The sequence below is a fragment of the Schistocerca serialis genome, chromosome 3 (genome assembly GCF_023864345.2).
Source record: "Schistocerca serialis cubense isolate TAMUIC-IGC-003099 chromosome 3, iqSchSeri2.2, whole genome shotgun sequence".
Taxonomy (NCBI): domain Eukaryota; kingdom Metazoa; phylum Arthropoda; class Insecta; order Orthoptera; family Acrididae; genus Schistocerca; species Schistocerca serialis.
The window spans coordinates 391,279,585-391,304,405 of NC_064640.1; the positions used below are offsets into that span (position 1 = coordinate 391,279,585).

General features: G+C 38.0%; 1 protein-coding gene and 1 non-coding gene across 4 annotated transcripts in view; one reads left to right on the forward strand and one right to left on the reverse strand.

Moving 5' to 3' along the window:
- The window catches only part of LOC126470237 (ras association domain-containing protein 8), a 96,151-nt gene that overhangs the window by 53,374 nt on the left and 17,956 nt on the right, over positions 1–24,821 (reverse strand). For all 3 annotated transcript variants that reach the window (XR_007586159.1, XM_050097938.1, XM_050097937.1), the window contains exons 2-4: positions 4,578–4,688; positions 3,827–4,480; positions 38–175 (exon numbers count right to left, since the gene is read on the reverse strand). Coding sequence is in view for 2 of the 3 variants with exons in the window: in XM_050097938.1 (XP_049953895.1) it covers positions 38–175; positions 3,827–4,480; positions 4,578–4,688 (903 nt within the window). In the remaining variant the exon portion in view is untranslated. The remainder of the gene's footprint in view (positions 1–37; positions 176–3,826; positions 4,481–4,577; positions 4,689–24,821) is intronic.
- Positions 21,925–21,999, forward strand: Trnat-ugu (transfer RNA threonine (anticodon UGU)). The gene has a single exon. It is a non-coding gene; the product is annotated as a tRNA-Thr (tRNA).

The following is a 24,821-nucleotide window of genomic DNA, read 5'->3' on the forward strand; positions in this document are numbered from 1 at the left end:
AAGGCTGAAATACTATAAATTCCAATGAACTGCATACCTTTGCAATTTCTGCCTGCTGGGCAGCAAGTTTTTCTCTCTGGTAATTGACAAGCCTCATCAGATCTCTGTACTGGGCATTGTAAAGAACAGACTCTTGATGGCAATCGCCATTCCCCTCCACAGACTGCTGAAAATCCTACAAATACATTTACACATCACTACGAAATAAATAAAAATGTATCACAATTTTACACTAAATACAAAGCCTGACATCGTATTTATGTACAATTCAAACCATTATGTAACTTAATTATAACCAAAGAATCAGGCCTTAAGGGAAGGTTTAGTTGCGATGTACCTGAGCTAGGAAATTACATTCATCTGATCACATTGAAACCTTTATTAGAGCAAATACAAGACTGAAATACAATTACAATGATGCCAGGTTCACAAGAAAGAATAGATACCAATCAATATAATTATCTACTTTGGAGAAGTAGAGAAAAATAACACCTTAAAATTGTATGACATAACTGAAATGTAATTACAGTGAACTTTAACAATAACAACTGACATGAACATTAGTTTACAGAACAGGCAACCAGAAGTACAAGAAGCAAAATCACTTTTAGTAAGGGTGGTAATGGAGGAAACAATTAGAAACAAGTTATTGCAAACAGAATTGACACAAATCAGAGAATGAAAGGAATCATACAACTGGAAAAATTGATTTCACAGTGAAAAAGTAGAAAAGATGGTAGAACTCTTGATAAATGGAAATTGAGATACAAGGCAGACAACTGCTCACATGTACTAGTTGGCAACAATAAAATAAGACAAATTATCATTCTAATAAGTGCAGATTATCACCTGAATGGTTTACTGTACATGTCAAAAAACTAGTAAATGATGTCAAAAGTCCAGTAAGTGAATGAAAAAGATGAAACAAGACCTAGCAGAACTATGAAACAGAATGAACTTAATTTTTAGGGAATAATCTGGCTGCAGTACAAATAAAACAAATGCTCAAGTACTGAGAGTAATGAAGTATTAAACAAAAACTTGATAATTATACTGTAGCAGCAAAGATTAAATTCTCTTTGGGTAACAAAATTACATAGAGTGGTCAAAACAAAACTTACATTTACATAAAATATGCACTGGGTGTACCAGGAAAGTGTACAGGGTGACAATTATTCAACTATATGAAATAAAATTACTTCTGAATGGTTTGAGTTCAGATGTTCAAACTGTATGATTGGCTGTGGGGTATGATGGGAATTAGTATGCACATGGTACGGTTTGGTTTAGCAATGAAGCCCGCTTTCATTTGGATGGGTTTGTCAATAAGCGAAATTGGCACGTCTGGGGGACTGAGTATCAGCATTTCGCAATTGAGAAGTCTCTTCACCCTCAGTGGGTGACTGTGTGATGTGCACTGTCCTGTCACAGAATAATCGGTGTGATGTTCCTTGATGGCACGGTGACTACTGAATGGTACGTGAAGGCTCTGGGAGATGATTTCACCCCCATTATCCAAAGTGACCCTGATTTCGACAAGATGTGGCTCACGCAAAATGGAGCTTGATCCCATCAAAGCAGAAGAGTGATGTTCTGGAGGAGTACTTTGGGGGACCGCATTCTGGCTCTGGGGTACCCAGAGGCCACTGGCACGAGCCTCCATTGACCGCCATAATATCCGGATCTGAACACACGCAACTCCATTGGGATATATTAAAGACAATGTGTGCAGCAATAACCGCAAAACCATTGCTGACCTGAAAACAGCCATTCGAGAGGTCATTGATGTCATCAATGTTCCTACACTTCAGCTGGTCATGCAGAATTTCGCTATTCGTTTGCATCACATTGTTGTCAATGAAGGCAGGCACATCGAACATGTCATAACCTAAATTCAATTATCTGTAATGACATTTATATGTTGAATAATATGTGTACATGGCTTAGTTTGTAACTAACTTACATTTATATAGTTCAATAATTGTCACACTGTATATATCTAGTGGTATCAAATAAATGTCAGAGTCCTACTACGAAGTTTACAAAATCGTGAAATTTTTATATACAAGAATTTGTAAACAACATGAAGAGCTGCACAACAAACAATTATTATTTTTAATATGTTCTTTATGTCTACATCCATATTCTGCAAACCATTGTAAAGTCCATGGCAGAGGGTACTTCCCACAGCACCACATATTAGGTATTCTTCTCATTTCACTTGTGTAAGGAGTGTGGGAAGACTGACTGCTTAAATTTCTCTGCGTATGCAATCTTGTTTTTGTGGTCCCTTCAGGAACAATACATAGAGGGTTGTAGTATGTTTCTAGATTGTAAGTAGGCCTTCAATGCATAGTTGGCATCTATCTTCAAGCATCTACCAGTTCAGTTTTATCAGCATTTCTGTAATGGTCTACCATGGCTCAATATATCCCTTATTAGTCCTATCTAGTACTGGTCCCATACACTGGAGCAATATTCTTAGATGGGATGCACAAGTAATTTGTAAGCAGTATCCTTTTTAGACTGACTGTATTCTCTCAATATCCTGACCCCGACAATGAACCAAAGTCTGCCACCTGCCTTACCTATGAGTCTACATGACTGCATCATCTGCAAAAAGTTTAAGTTTAGTATTGATATTGTCTGCAAAGTCACTAATATACAAGATAAACAGCAAGTGCCTGAAAACACTTTCCAGGCGCACTAACCATTTTATAATCCTACAAATTGTTATACCCAAGTATTTGTACAAACTGACTTACTCTAATTGCGAATAACTGATATTGTATCAAAAGTCAACATGTTTAACAGCATCATCTGCAAAAACTTTTAAGGTTAATATTGATATTGTCTGCAAGGTCACTAATATACGAGATAAACAGTAAGTGTTTGAACACACTTTCCTGGGGCACTCACGACGTTGACACGATGTTACTTCTACATCCGTTGCTGACTCTCCACCTAAGACTGCAAGGCTGCACCCTCCGCACTGACGACTCCTCAACCCAGTCACAAATGTCTCTTGATACCCCACATGATCATATTTTCTTAGTAAGTGCTGGTATGGTAGTGAGTCAAACGTTTAACACAACCAATAGATTGCTTCTACCTGACTGTCTTGATCCAAGGCTTTCAGGATGTCAAGTGAGAAAAGCAAAAGTTAGGTTTAGCACAGCTGATGTTTTCAGAACACATGCTGGATAGAATAGAAGGGGTTATCTTATTTGGAATACCTCACTACATTTGGTTGCAGAATATGTTCTAAGATGTCAATAATAATGGATGCTAGTTTTGTGGATTACTTTCATTACCCTTCCTGTAGATGGCTGTGATGTTTGTTTTCTTCCAACAACTGTGCACAGCTTTTCTATTTGAGGCTCTATGTTATATTATGGTTAAAAGAGGAGTTAACTTAGCTGCAAATTCGATATACAATTTGATAAGGATTCCACCAGGCCCTGGGGCTTTCTTAAATTTCAGCGATTCTGAAAATTTGTTAAGATTAAAATGTACACAACACTGGCAAAAGTAAAGCAACCACCAGTAACATGTACCACAGTTGAGCCCCCGTCCCCTCCCCAAAGAAAATGGTGATAGAAAGAATAGCAAACTGTGTGTACCTACAAAAATATGAGATCTCAAAATAAAAACAGATGAAAAAATACATATGAAATTGCTACAGAAAACAAAAAATGTATTTACAGAGTAAATGAAACTGTTAAAATTACACTTTCCAACTTCTGACTTGTTCTCAAATCTGAAAATATTTTCTTGTATTAAGGGACCAAATTGTGCATCATTGATATTTGCTTATGTAACCTACCTTGAGCAGATTCTTCTTTGGTTTACTACGGCTAGCTGATGGCGGAGGTGAAACTGCTGTCTCTCGGCTCGGTGAAGGCCCATTTCGTGGAGTATGTACCGGAGGAGGTGGGTCACGATATGGCGGAAGGCAGCGTTGAGGTGGAGATGAAGGTCTGGGTGGTTCTCTGTATGGTGGAGGAGGAGCGTCACGTCTTCCCTGTCCAGTACTGCGGTAACCAAAAGGTGAGGCAGTGCCATCAGAATTAGAAGAGTTCACGGTCTGACTAGGAGAACCATTGTCTAACGCCTTATTAGGCAAATCTTGGTCATCTCGTACCTCCAGTGGTTGTTTCACTTGAGGTACACCTTTAACTATACCTACATTGTCACCCCGTCTTATTTCTGTCAGCACATGTCCATGATGGCCACCACTGAATGTCAGTGATTTTCTAATGTCTTTACTCCGATCTGGCACATGTGGTGAATTTGTACGCCAGTCGGGTGATTCGTTAAGCCCCAAAGATGGTGATGTAGCTGTCGTAACTAGGCCTCGTAGGGGATCCACCGGTTTTTGACGTACTTGTTGCTGTCCACTTATTCTTGGTCCCTCCAACTTTGAACGTTCCAGAATGAATTGCACATCATTTGAATACTCTCCCCATTTTGTCAAGATCTATAGGACAAAATAGAACTGTTTGAGAATTTTTTTCATTTTACAGAATAAAAGCTTTCATAAATACTTTTGAAGAGTAACAACATTACCAACACACCTCAAGTGGATGTTCATGTGGTGCAAGAAGTCTATCAACATTTCTCCACCTTTCAATCAGAGTGAACCGACCAGTCTTCCCTGTGGCATGTGCCAGCGCATAAACAACATCCTAAAACAAAATCCAATCTAATATATTACATTCTGTAGATGTCATACCAATTCTTAGTCTAGTAATTTCTTCTTAAATAAAAGTTACTCAAAGAAACCACAGACAACCTCTAAGAAACGGAGCATATCTACATACACATTTCCACTTCCAACAAGAATGAGAGAAGCATACGAATTTATGGAGTTAATCGCATAAACTGTGCAACAAATGGCACACCCTTAATTACAGAAAACTCCTATGTACACTCAAAGATGAATACATATACTTAAAAAGTATATTTACTGTATGAGGGTCATTTGGGCTATAGGCTGGATGATGCAATTAAATCCAAACCAATTTTGTGATGTGTTTCCGAACTCCGAGACTTGGGTTTGGGCATGTATTGTTGTGCTGAAGAAAGATTTATTTTGGATTCTTGTCAGACCGAACAGGTCAGAAACAATTCTTGAATTTGTTCAGAGTCTTCACACAAGACTCTGAATTAATTATTTACCCCCTTTTGGAAACTCATCCATGAAAATGACACGACCACTATCCCAAAAGACTGTCATCACAACTTTGCCAACAATGTAAACTGCCTTGAATTTCTTCATTTTTGGTGACTGCAAGTGGTGCCACTCCAGTAACAGCCTCTTTGTTTACAGCTGTAACAATGCATGAAAGAAAGGCTTTCCCATTGGCCCCAAACTGCTCCAACAGTTCAGATGAGATGGCATCACTCTGAATCTTGTGGTCTGTTGTCAACGTTCATGGAACCCACCTTGGGCACACCTTTGAATATTTGTGAGTCTCAATAACAACACATAAATTTACAGCACTCGCCAGTAGCTGCAGAGCCAACTGTCAAGTTGTGACGCGCCAGAGTGCATGAATAATGGCATCCGTGTGATTCACCAAGTCAGGAGCACAGGATGTTCCGAACATAGATTATAGCTTGGAGCTCAGTTTCTGCACTTATTGATGCTTTAACTCTCTTTACCCATTGCTCAAGATTATCGCTATCAATCATTACCATACACTGTACACAACCATTTATGGATGTTTACAATGGTATTTTTCTGTAACAAAGAATTCAATTAAACCACACTGTTTGTAAAGTGTGCCTTGCATATATGTCATTTTGATGGTTCACTACAGCTCTGCCATCTGTGTGAACTGTTCGAAACTGCACCCGTGTGCAGAAGAAACATTGAATTTGAAGCATCTAAAGGGACATTTTCCTATTTACATTAACAGCTGTAAAAAAATTTGGGGCATCATTTACTGAATGACCATCGGACATCTGTGACAAATATCTCATAAAAATACTTCTCCCAATCCAGCTGTTTGAGACAGATTATTCAGATACATCATGTTACAGTTATCTTAGTACTGTGCACACAAACATGCAGAGGAGGACACAGGCTCATTCTATATGAAAAGAGACAAATTGCCGTTTTTAGAAAATCAGGGAAGTATGTATTTGGGCATGTGAATGCACTAATGAAATATAAACTTTAATGATTTGAAACTCATTTTTATTGTAATCAAGATATTTAGTTATGAATTGTCACCCCAAAGATTTTACATTAATGTACTCGAACACCACGAAACGTTATATTGGCTGAACTTATTTGCTTTCTGTGGAACAGATGATGCAACATTGAGCAACTTGCTATGTAACAACAGACTTCCTTGATATCCTACATTAAATGATTTTTTCCAGGTGATCTTTCCTTTGAGTTTTTCTTCTCTTTTTGAAAGTGACAGGGATTACTGTCACACCTGTGACAAAAAAGACAAAGTTGCTTCTTGTTTCAACAAGTACTTCATAATTTTTAATATTCTACGGAAGTGATGTTAAGAAAATATATTAATTGCCAAATCAAACCTATTATTTTTTGAGAATAACTGTATTTTATCCTGGAATGCTGTCACAATTGTGACAGTAATATTTTTCATGGGTGTGACAATATGCACACATTTAAAAAAATATTCCAATGTAATGAAATACCAGTATGTAAAATTTGAAACAAGCTGCTTCTGCTCATGTGAAATGTTAAACTGGTGGATACAAAACAAATACAGGTCTACTGACATTGGAAATAAATGTAAATAACGTATCTCGCATTCCTGGATAATGACTTCTTCAACAGAAAGAATAAGAAAGCTGCAGCATAAAATGAAGGAAGACCAACTGAAAAATGAAGAATACTTAAAAGGAGAGACAGAGACAGAGAGAGAGAGAGAGAGAGAGAGAGAGAGAGAGAGAGAGAGAGAATAAGAAGAATGAGGAATAGGGAGGAACTGCTGATGAACAAACACAGTCTACTAAAAAAGACAGAGACGGATGAAACTAGACAAAGGTTGTGTAGGGGCAGTAAACGTAAAAATATGTCAGAAACAAACCACGCCAGTGACTTACAGTGTTACAAATGTTCTCAAACATTATGCAAGGCTGCAAATAAGGCAATAAAGTCATTTCGAAATAGTCCAAGCAAACTGACCCCTGCTTATAGGAAACTGATTTAGGAACTGGATCTTGCTGAAATAAAAAAGTTAAGAGACCCACAAAAGGTTAAAGAAGTTTGTTAGCTGAAACAAAAAAATTAACTAATTGAGTATTTTTGTTGAGATGATGTTAGTCTAACTATTCTTGGTCTTCTGATATAAAATCTGTTAATGATCACAGTAGTGGAAAATGAGAGGAGGTTCAGAAGAAGCATATGATTATGACTTGGTGAGGCCTATGACGAATTTAAGAATACAAATCCTGATACTAAATTAGGAACATCAACATTTTATTAACTAAGGCCAAGTCACACACTCGCAGTGTCAGAAAGACCTCACAATGTGTGCACTTGTAAATACCACGTAAATTTTAAATTTACAACCGAAAGCATTTCACATGTGATTCCAGATTTTCCTAATTCTTCTAAAGAGTTGCTTCAGGAAAATTACTTGTTATGTACAAAATGAGGATTGTATGGCAGGAAAATGTACAAAGTGTAAACATGACCTCTCATTGTGGCTGACTAATGAAAATCAAGATAAAATTCTCTCATGGAAGCAGTGGACAGACTGAGATGGAGTGCCAAAGTTGATGGAACATATATCTACACCGAAACCAGTCACTGAAGAACTAGAGGACCAGATCTCAACATTTAAAAGGCATTTCTGGATAAGGAGAAAAAAGCCAAATATTTTGAATCTTGTAAGAAAGAGCTTACAAAGAATGATGTTGCCATGCAAGTTGACTTCACCAAGAACTTTTCTTTAATGTAAAAATTTACAAAAAATCATGTTTTCTGATAAATAAATTTACATTGTCATAAATCTACCACGACAAGTCATGTTTGAGAGTTGAAATTAAGTGGAATTTCTTTGCCACATGGCAAAGTGGCTGCTGATGGGATAGGGGGAACAGTGAAGAGAACCATCTGGAGAGGAAACATTAGTAAGAAAGTGGCAGTGAATAATACAAAGGAATTTTCTGAGTATGCTAATGGTAAACTGAATGACATTCAAGTACTGTTCGTTTCATGCAGTGATGTAGACAAGACAAAGAAAAGGCAGTCAAGGTTTTGGAAAGATGTCATTCCAATTCTTAAAGTGCTTTCCCACCATTATTTTAGAAACTATGGCAATCATCATATTTTATCTGCAGAAACATCTGGCAGTGAAATGATAAGATATGAAATCTTTTGGGAAATCACTAAATCTAAGAAACAGCTGAAATATTCTGACATTTATTCAGATTCTGAAGAGTCTAATATTGAAGATAATCAAGCAAAATCAGAAAATGAAGTACAGCAACCATAAGTCCAACTAAGGATATGAAAGCCAGAACTTTTCTGATCACAGAGATTCAGAACGAGAGGAGAAATGGACAGAATTTTTTCCTGTTTGCCAATCAGAGTGTGTGGCTGGTGAAATCAAGATCATGTTTTTAATACCACGTGAGAAAGAAAAGAAACTCTTTAGCACCAATGAAAATTACATTTCAGTTCTTTCTTTACAAAAGAATGTTGTTAAAATTTTGAATCCTCCTACATTTCAAATGGAAGGAAGTTGATTTTTTTTTTATTATTATTTTCATGTTGTTGTTGTTGTTGTTGTGGTCTTCAGTCCTGAGACTGGTTTGATGCAGCTCTCCATGCTACTCTATCCTGTGCAAGCTTTTTCATCTCCCAGTACCTACTGCAACCTACATCCTTCTGAATCTGCTTAGTGTATTCATCTCTTGGTCTCCCTCTACGATTTTTACCCTCCACGCTGCCCTCCAATACTAAATTGGTGATCCCTTGATGCCTCAGAACATGTCCTACCAACCGATCCCTTCTTCTGGTCAAGTTGTGCCACAAACTTCTCTTCTCCCCAATCCTATTCAATACTTCCTCATTAGTTATGTGATCTACCCATCTAATCTTCAGCATTCTTCTGTAGCACCACATTTCGAAAGCTTCTATTCTCTTCTTGTCTAAACTATTTATCGTCCATGTTTCACTTCCATACATGGCTACACTCCATACGAATACTTTCAGAAATGACTTCCTGACACTTAAATCTATACTGGATGTTAACAAATTTCTCTTCTTCAGAAACGCTTTCCTTGCCATTGCCAGCCTACATTTTATATCCTCTCTACTTCGACCATCATCAGTTATTTTGCTCCTCAAATAGCAAAACTCCTTTACTACTTTGAGTGCCTCATTTCCTAATCTAATTCCCTCAGCATCACCCGACTTAATTAGACTACATTCCATTATCCTTGTTTTGCTTTTGTTGATGTTCATCTTATATCCTCCTTTCAAGACACTGTCCATTCCATTCAACTGCTCTTCCAAGTCCTTTGCTGTCTCTGACAGAATTACAATGTCATCGGCGAACCTCAAAGTTTTTATTTCTTCTCCATGAATTTTAATACCTACTCCGAATTTTTCTTTTGTTTCCTTTACTGCTTGCTCAATATACAGATTGAACAACATCGGGGAGCGGCTACAACCCTGTCTTACTCCCTTCCCAACCACTGCTTCCCTTTCATGTCCCTCGACTCTTATAACTGCCATCTGCTTTCTGTACAAACTGTAAATAGCCTTTCGCTCCCTGTATTTTACCCCTGCCACCTTTAGAATTTGAAAGAGAGTATTCCAGTCAACATTGTCAAAAGCTTTCTCTAAGTCTACAAATGCTAGAAACGTAGGTTTGCCTTTCCTTAATCTTTCTTCTAAGATAAGTCGTAAGGTCAGTATTGCCTCACGTGTTCCAGTGTTTCTACGGAATCCAAACTGATCTTCCCCGAGGTTGGCTTCTACTAGTTTTTCCATTCGTCTGTAAAGAATTCGTGTTAGTATTTTGCAGCTGTGACTTATTAAGCTGATAGTTCGGTAATTTTCACATCTGTCAACACCTGCTTTCTTTGGGATTGGAATTATTATATTCTTCTTGAAGTCTGAGGGTATTTCGCCTGTTTCATACATCTTGCTCACCAGATGGTAGAGTTTTGTCAGGACTGGCTCTCCCACGGCCGTCAGTAGTTCCAATGGAATATTGTCTACTCCGGGGGCCTTGTTTCGACTCAGGTCTTTCAGTGCTCTGTCAAACTCTTCACGCAGTATCATATCTCCCATTTCATCTTCATCTACATCCTCTTCCATTTCCATAATATTGTCCTCAAGTACATCGCCCTTGTATAGACCCTCTATATACTCCTTCCACCTTTCTGCTTTCCCTTCTTTGCTTAGAACTGGGTTTCCATCTGAGCTCTTGATATTCATACAAGTCGTTCTCTTATCTCCAAAGGTCTCTTTAATTTTCCTGTAGGCGGTATCTATCTTACCCCTAGTGAGATAAGTCTCTACATCCTTACATTTGTCCGCTAGCCATCCCTGCTTAGCCATTTTGCACTTCCTGTCGATCTCATTTTTGAGACGTTTGTATTCCTTTTTGCCTGTTTCACTTACTGCATTTTTATATTTTCTCCTTTCATCAATTAAATTCAATATTTCTTCTGTTACCCAAGGATTTCTACTAGCCCTCGTCTTTTTACCTACTTGATCCTCTGCTGCCTTCACTACTTCATCCCTCAAAGCTACCCATTCTTCTTCTACTGTATTTATTTCCCCCATTCCTGTCAATTGCTCCCTTATGCTCTCCCTGAATCTCTGTACAACCTCTGGTTCTTTTAGTTTATCCAGGTCCCATCTCCTTAAATTCCCACCTTTTTGCAGTTTCTTCAGTTTTAATCTACAGGTCATAACCAATAGATTGTGGTCAGAGTCCACATCTGCCCCTGGAAATGTCTTACAATTTAAAACCTGGTTCCTAAATCTCTGTCTTACCATTATATAATCTATCTGATACCTTTTAGTATCTCCAGGGTTCTTCCATGTATACAACCTTCTTTCATGATTCTTAAACCAAGTGTTAGTTATGATTATGTTGTGCTCTGTGCAAAATTCGACCAGGCGGCTTCCTCTTTCATTTCTGTCCCCCAATCCATATTCACCTACTATGTTTCCTTCTCTCCCTTTTCCTACACTCGAATTCCAGTCACCCATGACTATTAAATTTTCGTCTCCCTTCACAATCTGAATAATTTCTTTTATTTCATCATACATTTCTTCAATTTCTTTGTCATCTGCAGAGCTAGTTGGCATATAAACTTGTACTACTGTAGTAGGCGTGGGCTTCGTATCTATCTTGGCCACAATAATGCGTTCACTATGCTGTTTGTAATAGCTTACCCGCATTCCTATTTTCCTATTCATTATTAAACCTACTCCTGCATTACCCCTATTTGATTTTGTGTTTATAACCCTGTAGTCACCTGACCAGAAGTCTTGTTCCTCCTGCCACCGAACTTCACTAATTCCCACTATATCTAACTTCAACCTATCCATTTCCCTTTTTAAATTTTCTAACCTACCTGCCCGATTAAGGGATCTGACATTCTGCGCTCCGATCCGTAGAACGCCAGTTTTCTTTCTCCTGATAAAGACATCCTCTTGAGTAGTCCCCGCCCGGAGATCCGAATGGGGGACTATTTTACCTCCGGAATATTTTACCCAAGAGGACGCCATCATCATGTAATCATACAGTAAAGCTGCATGCCCTCGGGAAAAATTACGGCTGTAGTTTCCCCTTGCTTTCAGCCGTTCGCAGTACCAGCACAGCAAGGCCGTTTTGGTTATTGTTACAAGGCCAGATCGGTCAATCATCCAGACTGTTGCCCTTGCAACTATTGAAAAGGCTGCTGCCCCTCTTCAGGAACCACACGTTTGTCTGGCCTCTCAACAGATACCCCTCCGTTGTGGTTGCACCTACGGTACGGCTATCTGTATCGCTGAGACACGCAAGTCTCCCCACCAACGGCAAGGTCCATGGTTCATGTGTGTATTTCTGTGTATGTTCCTTTAGTTTGTTAAGCATTCAATCCTTTATTTATCTGAACATGACAGTGCTTCATTCTCGATATTGTGTAATATGCTGAAGAACTCAAAGGACCACGTGAGGTGGCACCGTGGACTGGTGTTCGTGAGGACGATAGTTGAAGTGCGTGTCTGGCCACCCTGATTTAGGTTTTCCGTGATTTCCCTAAATCACTTCAGGCAAATGCCAAGACGGTTCCTTTGAAAGAGCATCTAATCTGATGGGAACGATGACCTCGTTGTTGGCCCCTCCCACCAAATCAACTGACCAACGAAGCAACCAACCAAGAGAGTTTTTCAGTTAAAAGGGAGATGTTCCTTAGTTTCTATTAAGGAATTGAATATTTTTATTAATTTAACAACAACACCACTTTAATTGAGCAAACTGATTTATTGTATTGCCAAAAATGTAATTTTAATCCAATTTCAACCTTCATTTCTCTGAAATATTGAGAGAAGTTTGCACTTTTCACACTTGTGACAATATTTGGTCACACCCGTGACAACGGAAATTATGTTATTATTTTGAAAATAATATTATGTTCTTTCTGATATTTTCATGGCTAATAAAGTAAGTTTTCAGTATTATACACTTATTATTTTGTTTACATATAATCAATCACTCAGTTCACAGATTTTGGCCGGTGAAGGTCAAAGTGTTATGTTGTACTCCTGAATTTTGTCACACCTGTGACACATTGTTTTTGGTTAATAACATAGGTTTTCATCAATTACAAAAAAAATTATATTCAGGCTTAAAAAAATAATCACTCTCCTTTTAAATGGTATATATTGAAAGAGAAATCTTTAGTATGGGATATTTTAAAATTATTTTATAGTTAATTTATGGAGTTCATGTATCACACCCATGATTATGAAAACACTCCACAATGAAATCACAAAGAATATTGACAATACAATAATATCCAGAGAAAATTTAAATCAATACTACTTACAGACGTGACAAGTTTATATCTTACGATTGAAAGACCATTATTTACAGAATCAACTGACTGCTAAAAAGTAAAAATAAAAACCCTAGGGCTACTACTGCTAACACCACTGATACAGTTCTATTAGAGTCAGTTTTAAACCACTAATACAAAAGTGTGGGGTTAAATTGTATGATTATTTTCTGTCACTGATTACGTCTTTCATCTTTTGTAATTACTTGTTTATATGAGAGCTGCAGAGCTTCACAGTGACTTATATTAGACTTTAAACATTAGGTTCCCTTACAGCTGGCTAGGTAAGACAGTTCAAAGATTACAGGAATGTAAGGACATATTACCTCCAGTAGACCCACGCTTAGTAAAACACTATGGTCCTCAAATCAACCTTTTGGTTGAGGACAGATTTTCCTTTTCTTTTTTACATCTTTACTGATAGCAATCAGTCAACTGTCAAAATTTGCTAATATACACCCATCATGAGTTAAAATGGAATGACTAGGTAACTCTAGTTGTGAGGAAGATGAACACCAGAATCATATTCGGTGGAATAAACCTTAGTAAGTGTAACATACACCTCAAAATAGTTGCTTACAGACTTCACACTCAACTAATTCTTCAATATTGTGATGTCTGTCACGAACACTTGAATAGTTGGATTAATTAGAAGAGGAAGAAAAGATGACAAAATGAGCTGCGTAATTCCGTCAAAGGTATATTTAGTTAATACATGAGCACCACAAAGATGCTTAACAAATTCTAACAGTAGATTTTACAAGAAATATATGTATGATGAAACAATTACTCTCAAAACACCAACAGTGTATGTTCCATTAAGAGACAAGATACTTATTACTTCCTCGCACATACATCCTATGTAAAGAACACAAAGATGACATCAGATTAATTTGGGTCCATATGGAAGTACCGTAACAGCCATTTTCCTACATAGCATATGTGAATGAGACAGAAAACAGAGAGGAGGTGGAGGGATGATACTGTTACACTATGTACACTAAGATAAATATCTAAAGTTACTAGCAGACTACATATGCAGATTCAAAAAGTCATATAAATGGGCTACAGTGAATAAGAATAGTTAACACAGTGCCATATTTTTTGCCATAAATGGCTCAACAACAAGCTCTTATATTGGGAAATTCTTTAATTAGCACTGAATTATAACTTTGTCTGTGTGTCAACCCAACAACACACTAGAAGTGCACTTACATATACAGAGTAATGATCATTGACTCAAGAAAAAGGTGTGTGCTTTCTGGATGCCTACTATTATTTATAATGATTATAAGACCAACAGAATGGGTTTGGTTCTGAACCTGTTTTGTACCGTTAAGACAAAACAGCAATCTACGGCACGAGCTCACATCAGTTCATGGCGAAAGGCTGAGAAATTCCATCAGACATTCTCTTTGAAGAAGGTTACAGTCACTGTCTATTAGGACCTTACAGAGGGGAATAGAGGCCACAAGATGACCACACGTAGTCGAGTATTGTATAGGTAACCATCTAAATGTTACAGTGATAGTAACAGAAATGGAGAGAGAGAGAGAGAGAGAGAGAGAGAGAGAGAGAGAGAGAGAGAATAGTAAGCTAGATACTATAAACTTCCTTCAGTTTTCAGAATAGGGGAAAAATTGTCACAATAATTCACATAAATATAATTTGATATGTTACAGCCCATTGTATCCAGAAAGAGGACAACAATGAATGAATGAATGAATGAACAAATAAATAAATGAACGGTGTCTATTAGGGCAGTACAGGTGCGCTGCTTGTTCTTTTTATAGAATGACATACGAAAATCAATTCTACAGTGTGCAGGAAACTAATAATAAAGCTTCAAAGAACATTACAAAACAAACACTCTGGCATACTGACATCCAGTGTACTTTTGATGCACAACAACACTAGCTCATGAGAAATTTTGTATAGGGATTGTGTAGTATGCCCACTGAATGAACCAGTAATACCCAACTGTAATTCATCAACAGGCATTAACAAGTTGTGAGCATAGAGCAACATCAGAAGTTGTTTGAACACTCACTGTACTACTTCAATTTGGTTTCCAGTAATTATGATCTCTTTTGCTAATGTGAAATCATTGCTATTGTCAGACTGTTTTACAAAAGATGAACTTCAAGATATAGTTGAATTGTGTTTAAGGTAATTCTGTTGTTAGGTAGCTCCCATGGTAGAGGTGTTGGCCAACTACTGCAGGAAAATCTAGGTCCAGAGTACCAGGTCACAAACTTTTTCAAGCCTAGTGCAGATCTGGGTCAGGTAACAGAGGGTGTAGGATCTTTATGCAAGGATTTCACAAAGGAGGATGCCACGGTTATAGTGGGTGGTCCAGGAAACAGCACTGGCGGAGACTCTGAATATTCCATAGTGTGTTACCTGGTGAAGATAACATCAGCAACGAAGCATACGAGTGTGGGGTTTGTGTCTGTGTTGAGACGCCATGATCAGCCTCATTTGAACTCTTCCGTCGGGAGGGTGAGCTTGGAGTTTGAGTGGCTGCTTAGGATATAGGGTCCCATATTGGTTTGTTTCCTGTGGATGCTATCAATAGGTGGGACTACACTAGGCATGGCCTTCACCTCAATAGGAAAGGGAAGGTAAAACTGTCTGGGTTGACTGCAGTAAACTTAAGGGGGGGACACTGTCACAAGTGGTAAAATACCAGTGGTCACAGGTGTCAGAGGGATGCCTTTTCTAGGATAGGGAAGGGAGAAAGACAACGAGTTTTAAGAGCGATTGGCAGACACACTCAGTTTGAGAAAACACATGAACAGGAGTCAGATTTTAGCATACAGCCTCCATTTAAACAATGTTTAACAGAAAATAATCAGAAACTGCCAGTTCATCTTCGCCAAAGCAGTTATAATCCCATTAGTATGCAGTATCAGTTATCTTTATTACACCAGAGCATTCCGGAACTCAGAAATAAAGTTGATGAACTACTCATTTGTATTGATGAAATGAATTCATCTAACCAGATTGACATAATCTGCCTCTCTGAACATCAAGTGACCACTGGTATAGATGTGTTAGACATTTCAGGATTTAAGCTAGCTTCCTACTTCTGCAGAGTAGATATGGATGGAGGAGGAGTTGCCACATTTATTAAAAACTGCCATAAATTCAAGAACATTGACATTAATAAATTCTGTTTAGAGCAGTATCTAGAAGCATGTGCAACAGAAGTAAAGTTCCATAACAGATCCTATATAATAGTAACTATTTACCGAGCACCTGCAGGAAATTATATTCTATTCATAAATCATCTAGAAGCTCTTTTGAGTTATTTAATAGGAAGAAACAAAGAAATTTTGATTGCTGGTGACTTTAATACAAATTTTCTAATGCAATCTTCCAGTAAACATTTACTGCAGTTAGTAATGTTGTCTTTCAATCTAACTCATACTGTAAACTTTCCAACTAGGATCACTAAATCCTCAAGGACAGCCATTGATAACATTTTTATAGACAAATCAAAGGAACAAAATCATATCATAAAACCTGTAATAAATGGACTATCAGATCATGACATGCAGCTCCTTGTTTTAGATGTAAATTCTAAGCAGATTATCAAGACTGCTAAATCTGAGTACAGGAGAGTAGCCAATCAACCAAAAATTGAGTGTTTTAGAAAACTGCTCAAAGATATGAACTAGACAGATGTTTACAGTGCTCACGACATGAATGAAAAATATAACACATTCATGAACAATGTCAGTACATGTTTGAAAACTGTTTTCCTCTAAAAGTTACTCAAATTAAACAGAAGTCTATAATAAAACCATGGATTACACTAGGAATAAAGATTTCCTGTAAGACAAAAAGGAAAATGTATCTGTCGACGAAGAATATCTCCAATGCTGATGATATAGCTAAACACAAGGAATACTGTAAAATATTATAAAATGTAATTCAGACATCTAAACAAATGTACTACGAGAAGAAGACAGCAATGTCAGGGAACAAAATAAAAACAATATGGGATATAGTGAAAGAGGAGACTGGTAGAACCAGAAAGGAACAGGAGCAAATAGCATTAAGGGTAAATGACACATTAGTAACCGATGGGCATAGTGTGGCAAATCTATTTAACAAGTACTTTATATCTGTAACTGATAAAATGGGATTGTCAGGATCAGTAAATAATGCCCTTGAATATCTGAAACTAGCCTTTACAAATAGCTTCAGGTGCATGAATATGTCACTCACTTCACCAAAAGAAATAACTTCCACAATAAAATCTTTAAAAACAAAGCATTCTAGTGGTTGCAATGAAATATCAAAAAAGTTAATTAAGGCATATTCTTGTGAGTTTAGTACAATTCAAGTTACTTGTGTAACGAGTCAATTATAACCGGGACATTTCCTGACTGGCTAAAATATGCAGATGCTACGCCTCTATTCAAGAAAGGGGATAATACCATCAAACTACAGACCAATTTCACTTTTGCCAACATTCTCAAAAATTTTAGAAAAAGTAATGTACTGGCAGCTTCTCAACCATCTAACCACAAATAACATGTTATCAAGAACACAGTTTGGATTTCTGAAGGGTTCTGATATCGAGAAGACTATTTACACCTACAGTGAAAATGTACTTAATTCATTAGACAACAAATTACAAGCAGCAGGTATTTTCTGTGATTTGTCAAAGGCATTTGATTGTGTGAACCACAACATCCTTTTAAATAAATTAGAATTCTATGGTGTCACGGGCAGTGCTGCAAAATGGTTCAAGTCATACCTCGCTAACAGGAAACAAAGGGTGTCAGTGCAAGGGACTAGTGAATTAAGTCATCAGTCATCATCAGAATGGGAAGAAATTACATTTGGTGTCCCACAAGGACACATCTTTGGGGCATTCCTTTTTCTTGTGTACATTAATGATCTCTCATCAGTTACACTGCCGGAAGCAGAGTTCGTTTTGTTTGCAGATGACACAATTATTGCAATAAATAGTATGCCGAGTGTAGTTCTAGAAAGATCTGCTAATGATATTTTCATGGATATTAATAAATGGTTTAAAGCCAACTCACTAGCATTAAACTTCGAAAAGACTCACTATATGCAATTCAGAACCTGTAAGAGGTTTCCACCCAGGATATGCATAAAATATAAAGAAGAGCAGATAGAAGAGGTTGACAGTCTTAAATTCCTGGGATTACAACTTGATAATAAATTCAGTTGGGAGGAGCACACCACATAACTGCAGAAATGCCTTAACAAATCTGTATTTGCAATTCGAGTGTTAGCTGACAAGGGCGACATAAAAATGAAAAAGCTTGCATACTTTGCCTACTTTCATTCCATAATGTCATATGGTATAATATTTTGGGGTAACTCTTCAAATCAAACAAAAGTTTTCAGAGTCCAAAAGTGTGTAATACGTATTATTTGTGGAGTAAATTCACAGACGTCCTGTAGAAACCTCTTCAAAGAACTGGGTATACTAACTACTGCCTATCAGTATATTTACTCCTTAATGAAATTTGTACTAAATAATATATCTCTTTTTCCAACAAACAGCTCAGTTCATACATACAATACCAGGAACAAAAATGATCTGCACAAGGACTTATAAGCACTTACTTTAGTTCAAAAAGGGGTCCACTAATCAGGAACACTCATCTTCAATAATTTGCCAGCAAACATAAAAAATTTATGTTACAAATAAAGATCAGTTTAAAAGGAGCCTGAAACTCCTTCTACTCCACTGACGAATTTTTTAATAGAAACAAATGATGTATTTTATATATTCATAACTATTAGTATTGCTATTTCAGCTAAAAAAAAAAAAAAAATGACATGTTCCACATCCATGATGATCTCCTCAGCATGGATCTATGGAATGAAAAACTAATCTAATCTAACAGCAGAGTTCTAGAACAAAGGTATACAGAAGCTTATCCACTACTATGAAATGTGCTTTAATTTTTAAGAAATTATGTTGGAAAGTAGGTTCAGACAGTAGCAGTAAGGTGTGTATAAGAAATAAGGGTAAAATGTATTACACTTTTCTTAATAACCACATGCAAGTTAATTGCTGAATTGATCTGTTCATGCAGCTTAACAGCAGTTGGACTATATTGTGAGGCACGGAGGTGAGCCATGCCTGAGTCAAATCTGTGGAATTGATTACTGACAGCTGGCATCTAGCCACTAAAGTTAAATAAAATTAGTTGGCCAAATAACTAAAACGGTGGACCGCACACAACATAATAAATTGTAGTAACAAGAAAGAAGTTAATTGCAATTATACTTTCATGCCAGCTTGCATGTTAGCGTGAGATTCCTTACATCCAGAGTTAGCAGAAGTGACAGCATCTACTTTAAATACGAGGGAGAACGTTAACACTATGTGACATCATCGTATTTGAGGAATGTCTGAGTGATTATTACAGCATACTCTAATTACAACAAGAAAAGAAAGTTCCTATAGTATTTTCTAAATTAGCAAAACTATTATATTAAATTAAAAATGCTACATTCTAAACTGCTGTCTGTCAGCTCAGAAGCCATTCATTGTGCTGCGTGACTGCTGACCTCTCAGGGAACTGTGACAAGTGGCCCTATAAGATGATCACGGCAATGTGAAGGTGAGGAAAGAGGACTGGTCTGACACACACAACATTGCCCTATCAACTACTGTACTACTTCTGTAACCACTCAAAATCACACAATGTGTTTAATTTTCATGCAGTGTATTTTGTGAGTTACTTAATTATCTAATTAAATATTCAATACACAAATAACTAGGGAAGACAAATGTCATGCTATTTACAACTTCATACAACCCAGGGTCTTTAACTGCTGTATTACATTTGAGGGATTTCTGGTAAATACATTTGGTACATATTGAATGTGTATTAACACTCAACACAATCAACAATTCCAGATTCACATATTCCTCTCTATTAACAGCAGCTCACAATCAGGTGCTATGCCCAATTGGCTGGTGAACCACATCGCATAAAGTTATATTATTTATGTGACTAAAACTATTAGTTAAATTATCAATAATTTGTTGTGTTGACAGGTCCAGAACATTCGCCTTCTGTGTGTTATGTCCACTGGCTGCAGTGGTTCGGCATCTGTCCTCATTTTAGTGGCAGGTTTACTGTTTTAAGTCATGTATTATGTTCGAGTATAATGATTTTTCTGGAGACTAGAAATCTACTCTGTAGTAAACAGCATGGGTTTCGAAAAAGACGGTCGTGTGAAACCCAGCTCGTGCTATTCGTCCACAAGACTCAGAGGGCCATAGACACGGGTTCCCAGGTAGATGCCGTGTTTCTTGACTTCCGCAAGGCATTCGATACAGTTTCCCGCAGTCGTTTCATGAACAAAGTAAGAGCATATGGACTATCGGACCAATTGTGCGATTGGATTGAAGAGTTCCTAGATAACAGAACACAGCATGTCATTCTCAATGGAGAGAAGTCTTCCGAAGTAAGAGTGATTTCAGGTGTGCCGCAGGGGAGTGTCATAGGACTGTTGCTATTCACAATATACATAAATGACTTTGTGGATGACATCGGAAGTTCACTGAGGCTTTTTACAGATGATGCTGTGGTGTATTAAGAGGTTGTAACAACTGAAAATTGTACTGAAATGCAGGAGGATCTGCAGCGAATTGACGCATGGTGCAGAGAATGGCAATTAAATCTCAATGTAGACAAGTGTAATGTGCTGTGAATACACAGAAAGATAGATCCTTTATCATTTAGCTACAAAATAGCAGGTCAGCAACTGGAAGCAGTTAATATCATAAATTATCTGGGAGTACGCATTAGGAGTGATTTAAAAATGGAATGATCATATAAAGTTCATCGTCGGTAAAGTAGATGCCAGACTGAGATTCATTGGAAGAATCCTAAGGAAATGCAATCTGAAAACAAAGGAAGTAGGTTACAGTACGCTTGTTCGCCCACTGCTTGAATACTGCTCAGCAGTGTGGGATCTGTACCAGATAGGGTTGATAGAAGAGATAGAGAAGATTCAATGGAGAGCAGCGTGCTTCGTTACAGGATCATTTAGTAATCGCAAAAGCATTACGGAGATGATAGATAAACTCCAGTGGAAGACTCTGCAGGAGAGATGCTCAGTAGCACGGTACGGGCTTTTGTCAAAGTTTCGAGAACATACCTTCACCGAAGAGTCAAGCAGTATATCGCTCCCTCCTACGTATATCTCACGAAGAGACCATGAGGATAAAATCAGAGAGATTAGAGCCCACACAGAAGCATACCGACAATCCTTCTTTCCACGAACAATACGAGACTGGAATAGAAGGGAGAACCGATAGAGGTACTCAGGGTACCCTCTGCCACACACCGTCAGGTGGCTTGCGGAGTATGGATATAGATGTAGATGTAGATTTCACTTTCAAAACATCATGGAAAAGTGCAATGTGACTTTAAACAGTCCATAAAAGTTATACAAAAATGAGGTCACATGCTCGACCACTGGAGCATGCATTGTACACACATGCAGAAAGTGTATGTAATTGGCATAACAAAGACCTGGATATGCAACAAACTAGCAATAAGCCAGGGAATAGTATTAGTAGCATAAATAACATTTAAATAATGTGTATGCCTCAATGCCTGACGACTAGCACTAGCGGATCAAAATATGCCGCTAACTGATATAAGATTAATAATCTTTAAAAACTTCATGACTGGTGTCGTTGATATACCTCGATGTGGACAGCTGAAAATACGTGCCCCGACCGGGACTCGAACCCGGGATCTCCTGCTTACATGGCAGTTGGGAATGTGAGTCTCACGGGAAGCGTGCAAGGGATAAGTCCCTGCAGTCGTGCTATTCATCTGTGTCCTGGGTGGCTCAGATGGATAGAGCGCCTGCCATGTAAGCAGGAGATCCCGGGTTCGAGTCCCGGTCGGGGCACGCATTTTCAACTGTCCACAACGAGGTATATCAACAACACCTGTCGGCAGCTGAGGGTTTCAGTTAGTCATCATTTATTCCAGGGAAAAGCTGCACAGTCATCAACAGCATCTGTTCTTTCGAGAACAGTTACTGTCTTCATATATATAGTTAAAGGCTACCCAGCCATTGACCTTCGTCCGTGCGAATGCGCACAGGTTGCCCACACTCTTACAGGAATCGTCAAAGCGTGCGCGAGTAATGAGTGGATGGGCAAATGTCTATAAGGTACATTACATATGTAGAATTGTGAACAGTTGGGAATGTGAGTCTCACAGGAAGCGTGCAAGGGATAAGTCCCTGCAGTCGTGGTATTCATCTGTGTCCTCGGTGGCTCAGATGGATAGAGCGTCTGCCATGTAAGCAGGAGATCCCGGGATCGAGTCCCGGTCAGGGCATGCAATTTCAGCTGTCCACATCGAGGTATATCAACAACACCTGTCGGCAGCTGAGGGTTTCAGTTAGTCATCATTTATAAGATTTAGCATGCTGGATGACAAGGTACAGAATTATCCCTTAATTAGACAGTTGGGATACTGCAGTGGTATGTATTAAGACTAGGAGAAAACTCCTCGGTCTGGGAATGAAATGGCATTGATATAAATAAAATAGTGTTTTAGCTATAATGGAACATGTTGGACAATAATTTGATTCAAGTGACAACTTGATGAGCAGAAGGGTTTTCATTGTATCACTTATGCCAACATAATTTTTTCCATACTTCTTATAGATGATAATGAGTCTGTGCCTTCATTTCCGACAGCTATGGATTGGAGTGGTTAAATTTAAAACGGGTGATATTTCTCTCAAACCATGTGGATGACACCTCAAAAATGATGGGAAAAAAAACATTAAGGAAGTACACAGTATGGTACTGGGTGGTGGGTGATTAAAGGTGAGTGAAACTGCTAATGTCACAGGTATATCAAAAGAAAGAGTATTGCACATTTTACACGAAAATTTAAGTATTGCAAAGCTTTGTGCCACATACGTGTTACATTTGGTGAATTCTGACCAAAAGAAAATTGATTTCTTAACAATGTTAGAATTCTACTAAACTGGACCCAACCTATTATATATCCCAGTTTTTTACTGTGGGTGAGACATTAGTCTACCACTTCACGACTTAGACGAATGACAATAAAGGCAGTTAGTGAAAATCTACACCCTTGCAGCAAACGAGAAGCCCATATCACCAGCCATAAAGACTAAGGCCAGTCTTTCCTGGGATTCAAAAAAGATTTTTCTTAATGATCAACTTGCAAAGAGCAAAACAATAACTAGTATTTACTAAAAATGTCCTCTGGACTAAATGGATGCAAAAGCATGTGAGAAGATGCCTGGATTGTAAAAGTGACGAAAATGATCACATCAATGCACTTGCCAACTAATGCCTTTTGGCAGTGGAAAAAACGGAAAGATTTTCAGAGTGAATTATTGGCAACCTCCATCTTCAGCCTACTCCCCAGCTAAAAGAAATTTGAGGCTAAGAAACATTTTGAAATTAATGATGAACTTCGGGCAGCCCTAGTTGAGCATTTTGCAAACTTTAGAAAATCTCATTTAACTGATGGAATTTACTAACTGGGAAAACACTGGACAGACTGGGCTGACTTGAAAGGTGACTAAGTTGAAGTCTTTTTCTGCCTGGCCATGAAATCTCTCTCTTTGCATTAATATGTTGTTTTATTAACAGCAACTGTCAATTGAGAGACCCCCACAGAACCATCATACCTTATCAAAATTGTATTTGACTCCTTTCTCAACACTGCCCTAGAGTCAACTGTAACTGAAACCATGACTTACAAGCAGGTCATTTGCATATGCTACCCAATCTTCAGGTAAATTTCTCCCACCAAAAGCATCAGGATTTACTCGTTTTTGGAAACAAAATGAAAAAACAGTTCAACTGCCCATACATTTTCCACCAACACAAACTGCAAAGAATCCACTAAGAGCCTGAAGCAGGGTATGCATTCAACCAGGATGTGAGGGACTGTCTGTAAAGCTTTGCAACAATAATATGGATGGTGTGGCTTATTATACAAGATAAAACTATGAGTTAATCTGGTATGACTGATATGGGGGGGGGGGGGGGGGGGGGGGGGAGAACATGCAATAGTGGCTTTCTTCCCGTAAGAACAGAAAGAGGAGGAACATGTAGCCATAGCCTTCTTGATAGTGTAGAGTTTATTACAGAGGATAGTAGCCCACCAAATGATGTTTCATCTCGGAGTGAGTGGGGTTTTTCTTTGCGTCAAAAGATCTGCACCTGGCATCACCCAAGCGAATGTTAGGTGAGTAATTGCATCTCTAGCCAAACTTTCAGTCAGTTTATTCTCTGAGTAACCCATATGACTTAGGACCAAAAGACCAATGAACAGGTAGCATGACTCATGTCAGAGAGCAGATATCACAGGATGACAAGAGTAACATTGATCAATAGCTAGAGATTGCCCATTTGGTCACTACAAATTAAAAAATGGTTGAGGGAGAACTGTTTAATAAAATGTAGGGTTCTGTTAATAGCCATCACTTAAGTCATAAAAATGCTGTACATCTTAGGAAGTGAGTGTTGTTACTGACCAGCTAGCAACGTAAAAAGCATATCCCATTCTGTCCACTGTTTCAGTGTCTCAGTTAATGTAAATGAAGACACACCTTGATATTCCTGAAGAACTGAGAGGAATAGACCCTGAAAGTCCATGAGGGCATCTGAAACTTTAGATTGGTCCTAATTCATGGTCTGGGTGCTAAACAAGGAAGAATGCACAGGAATCCAT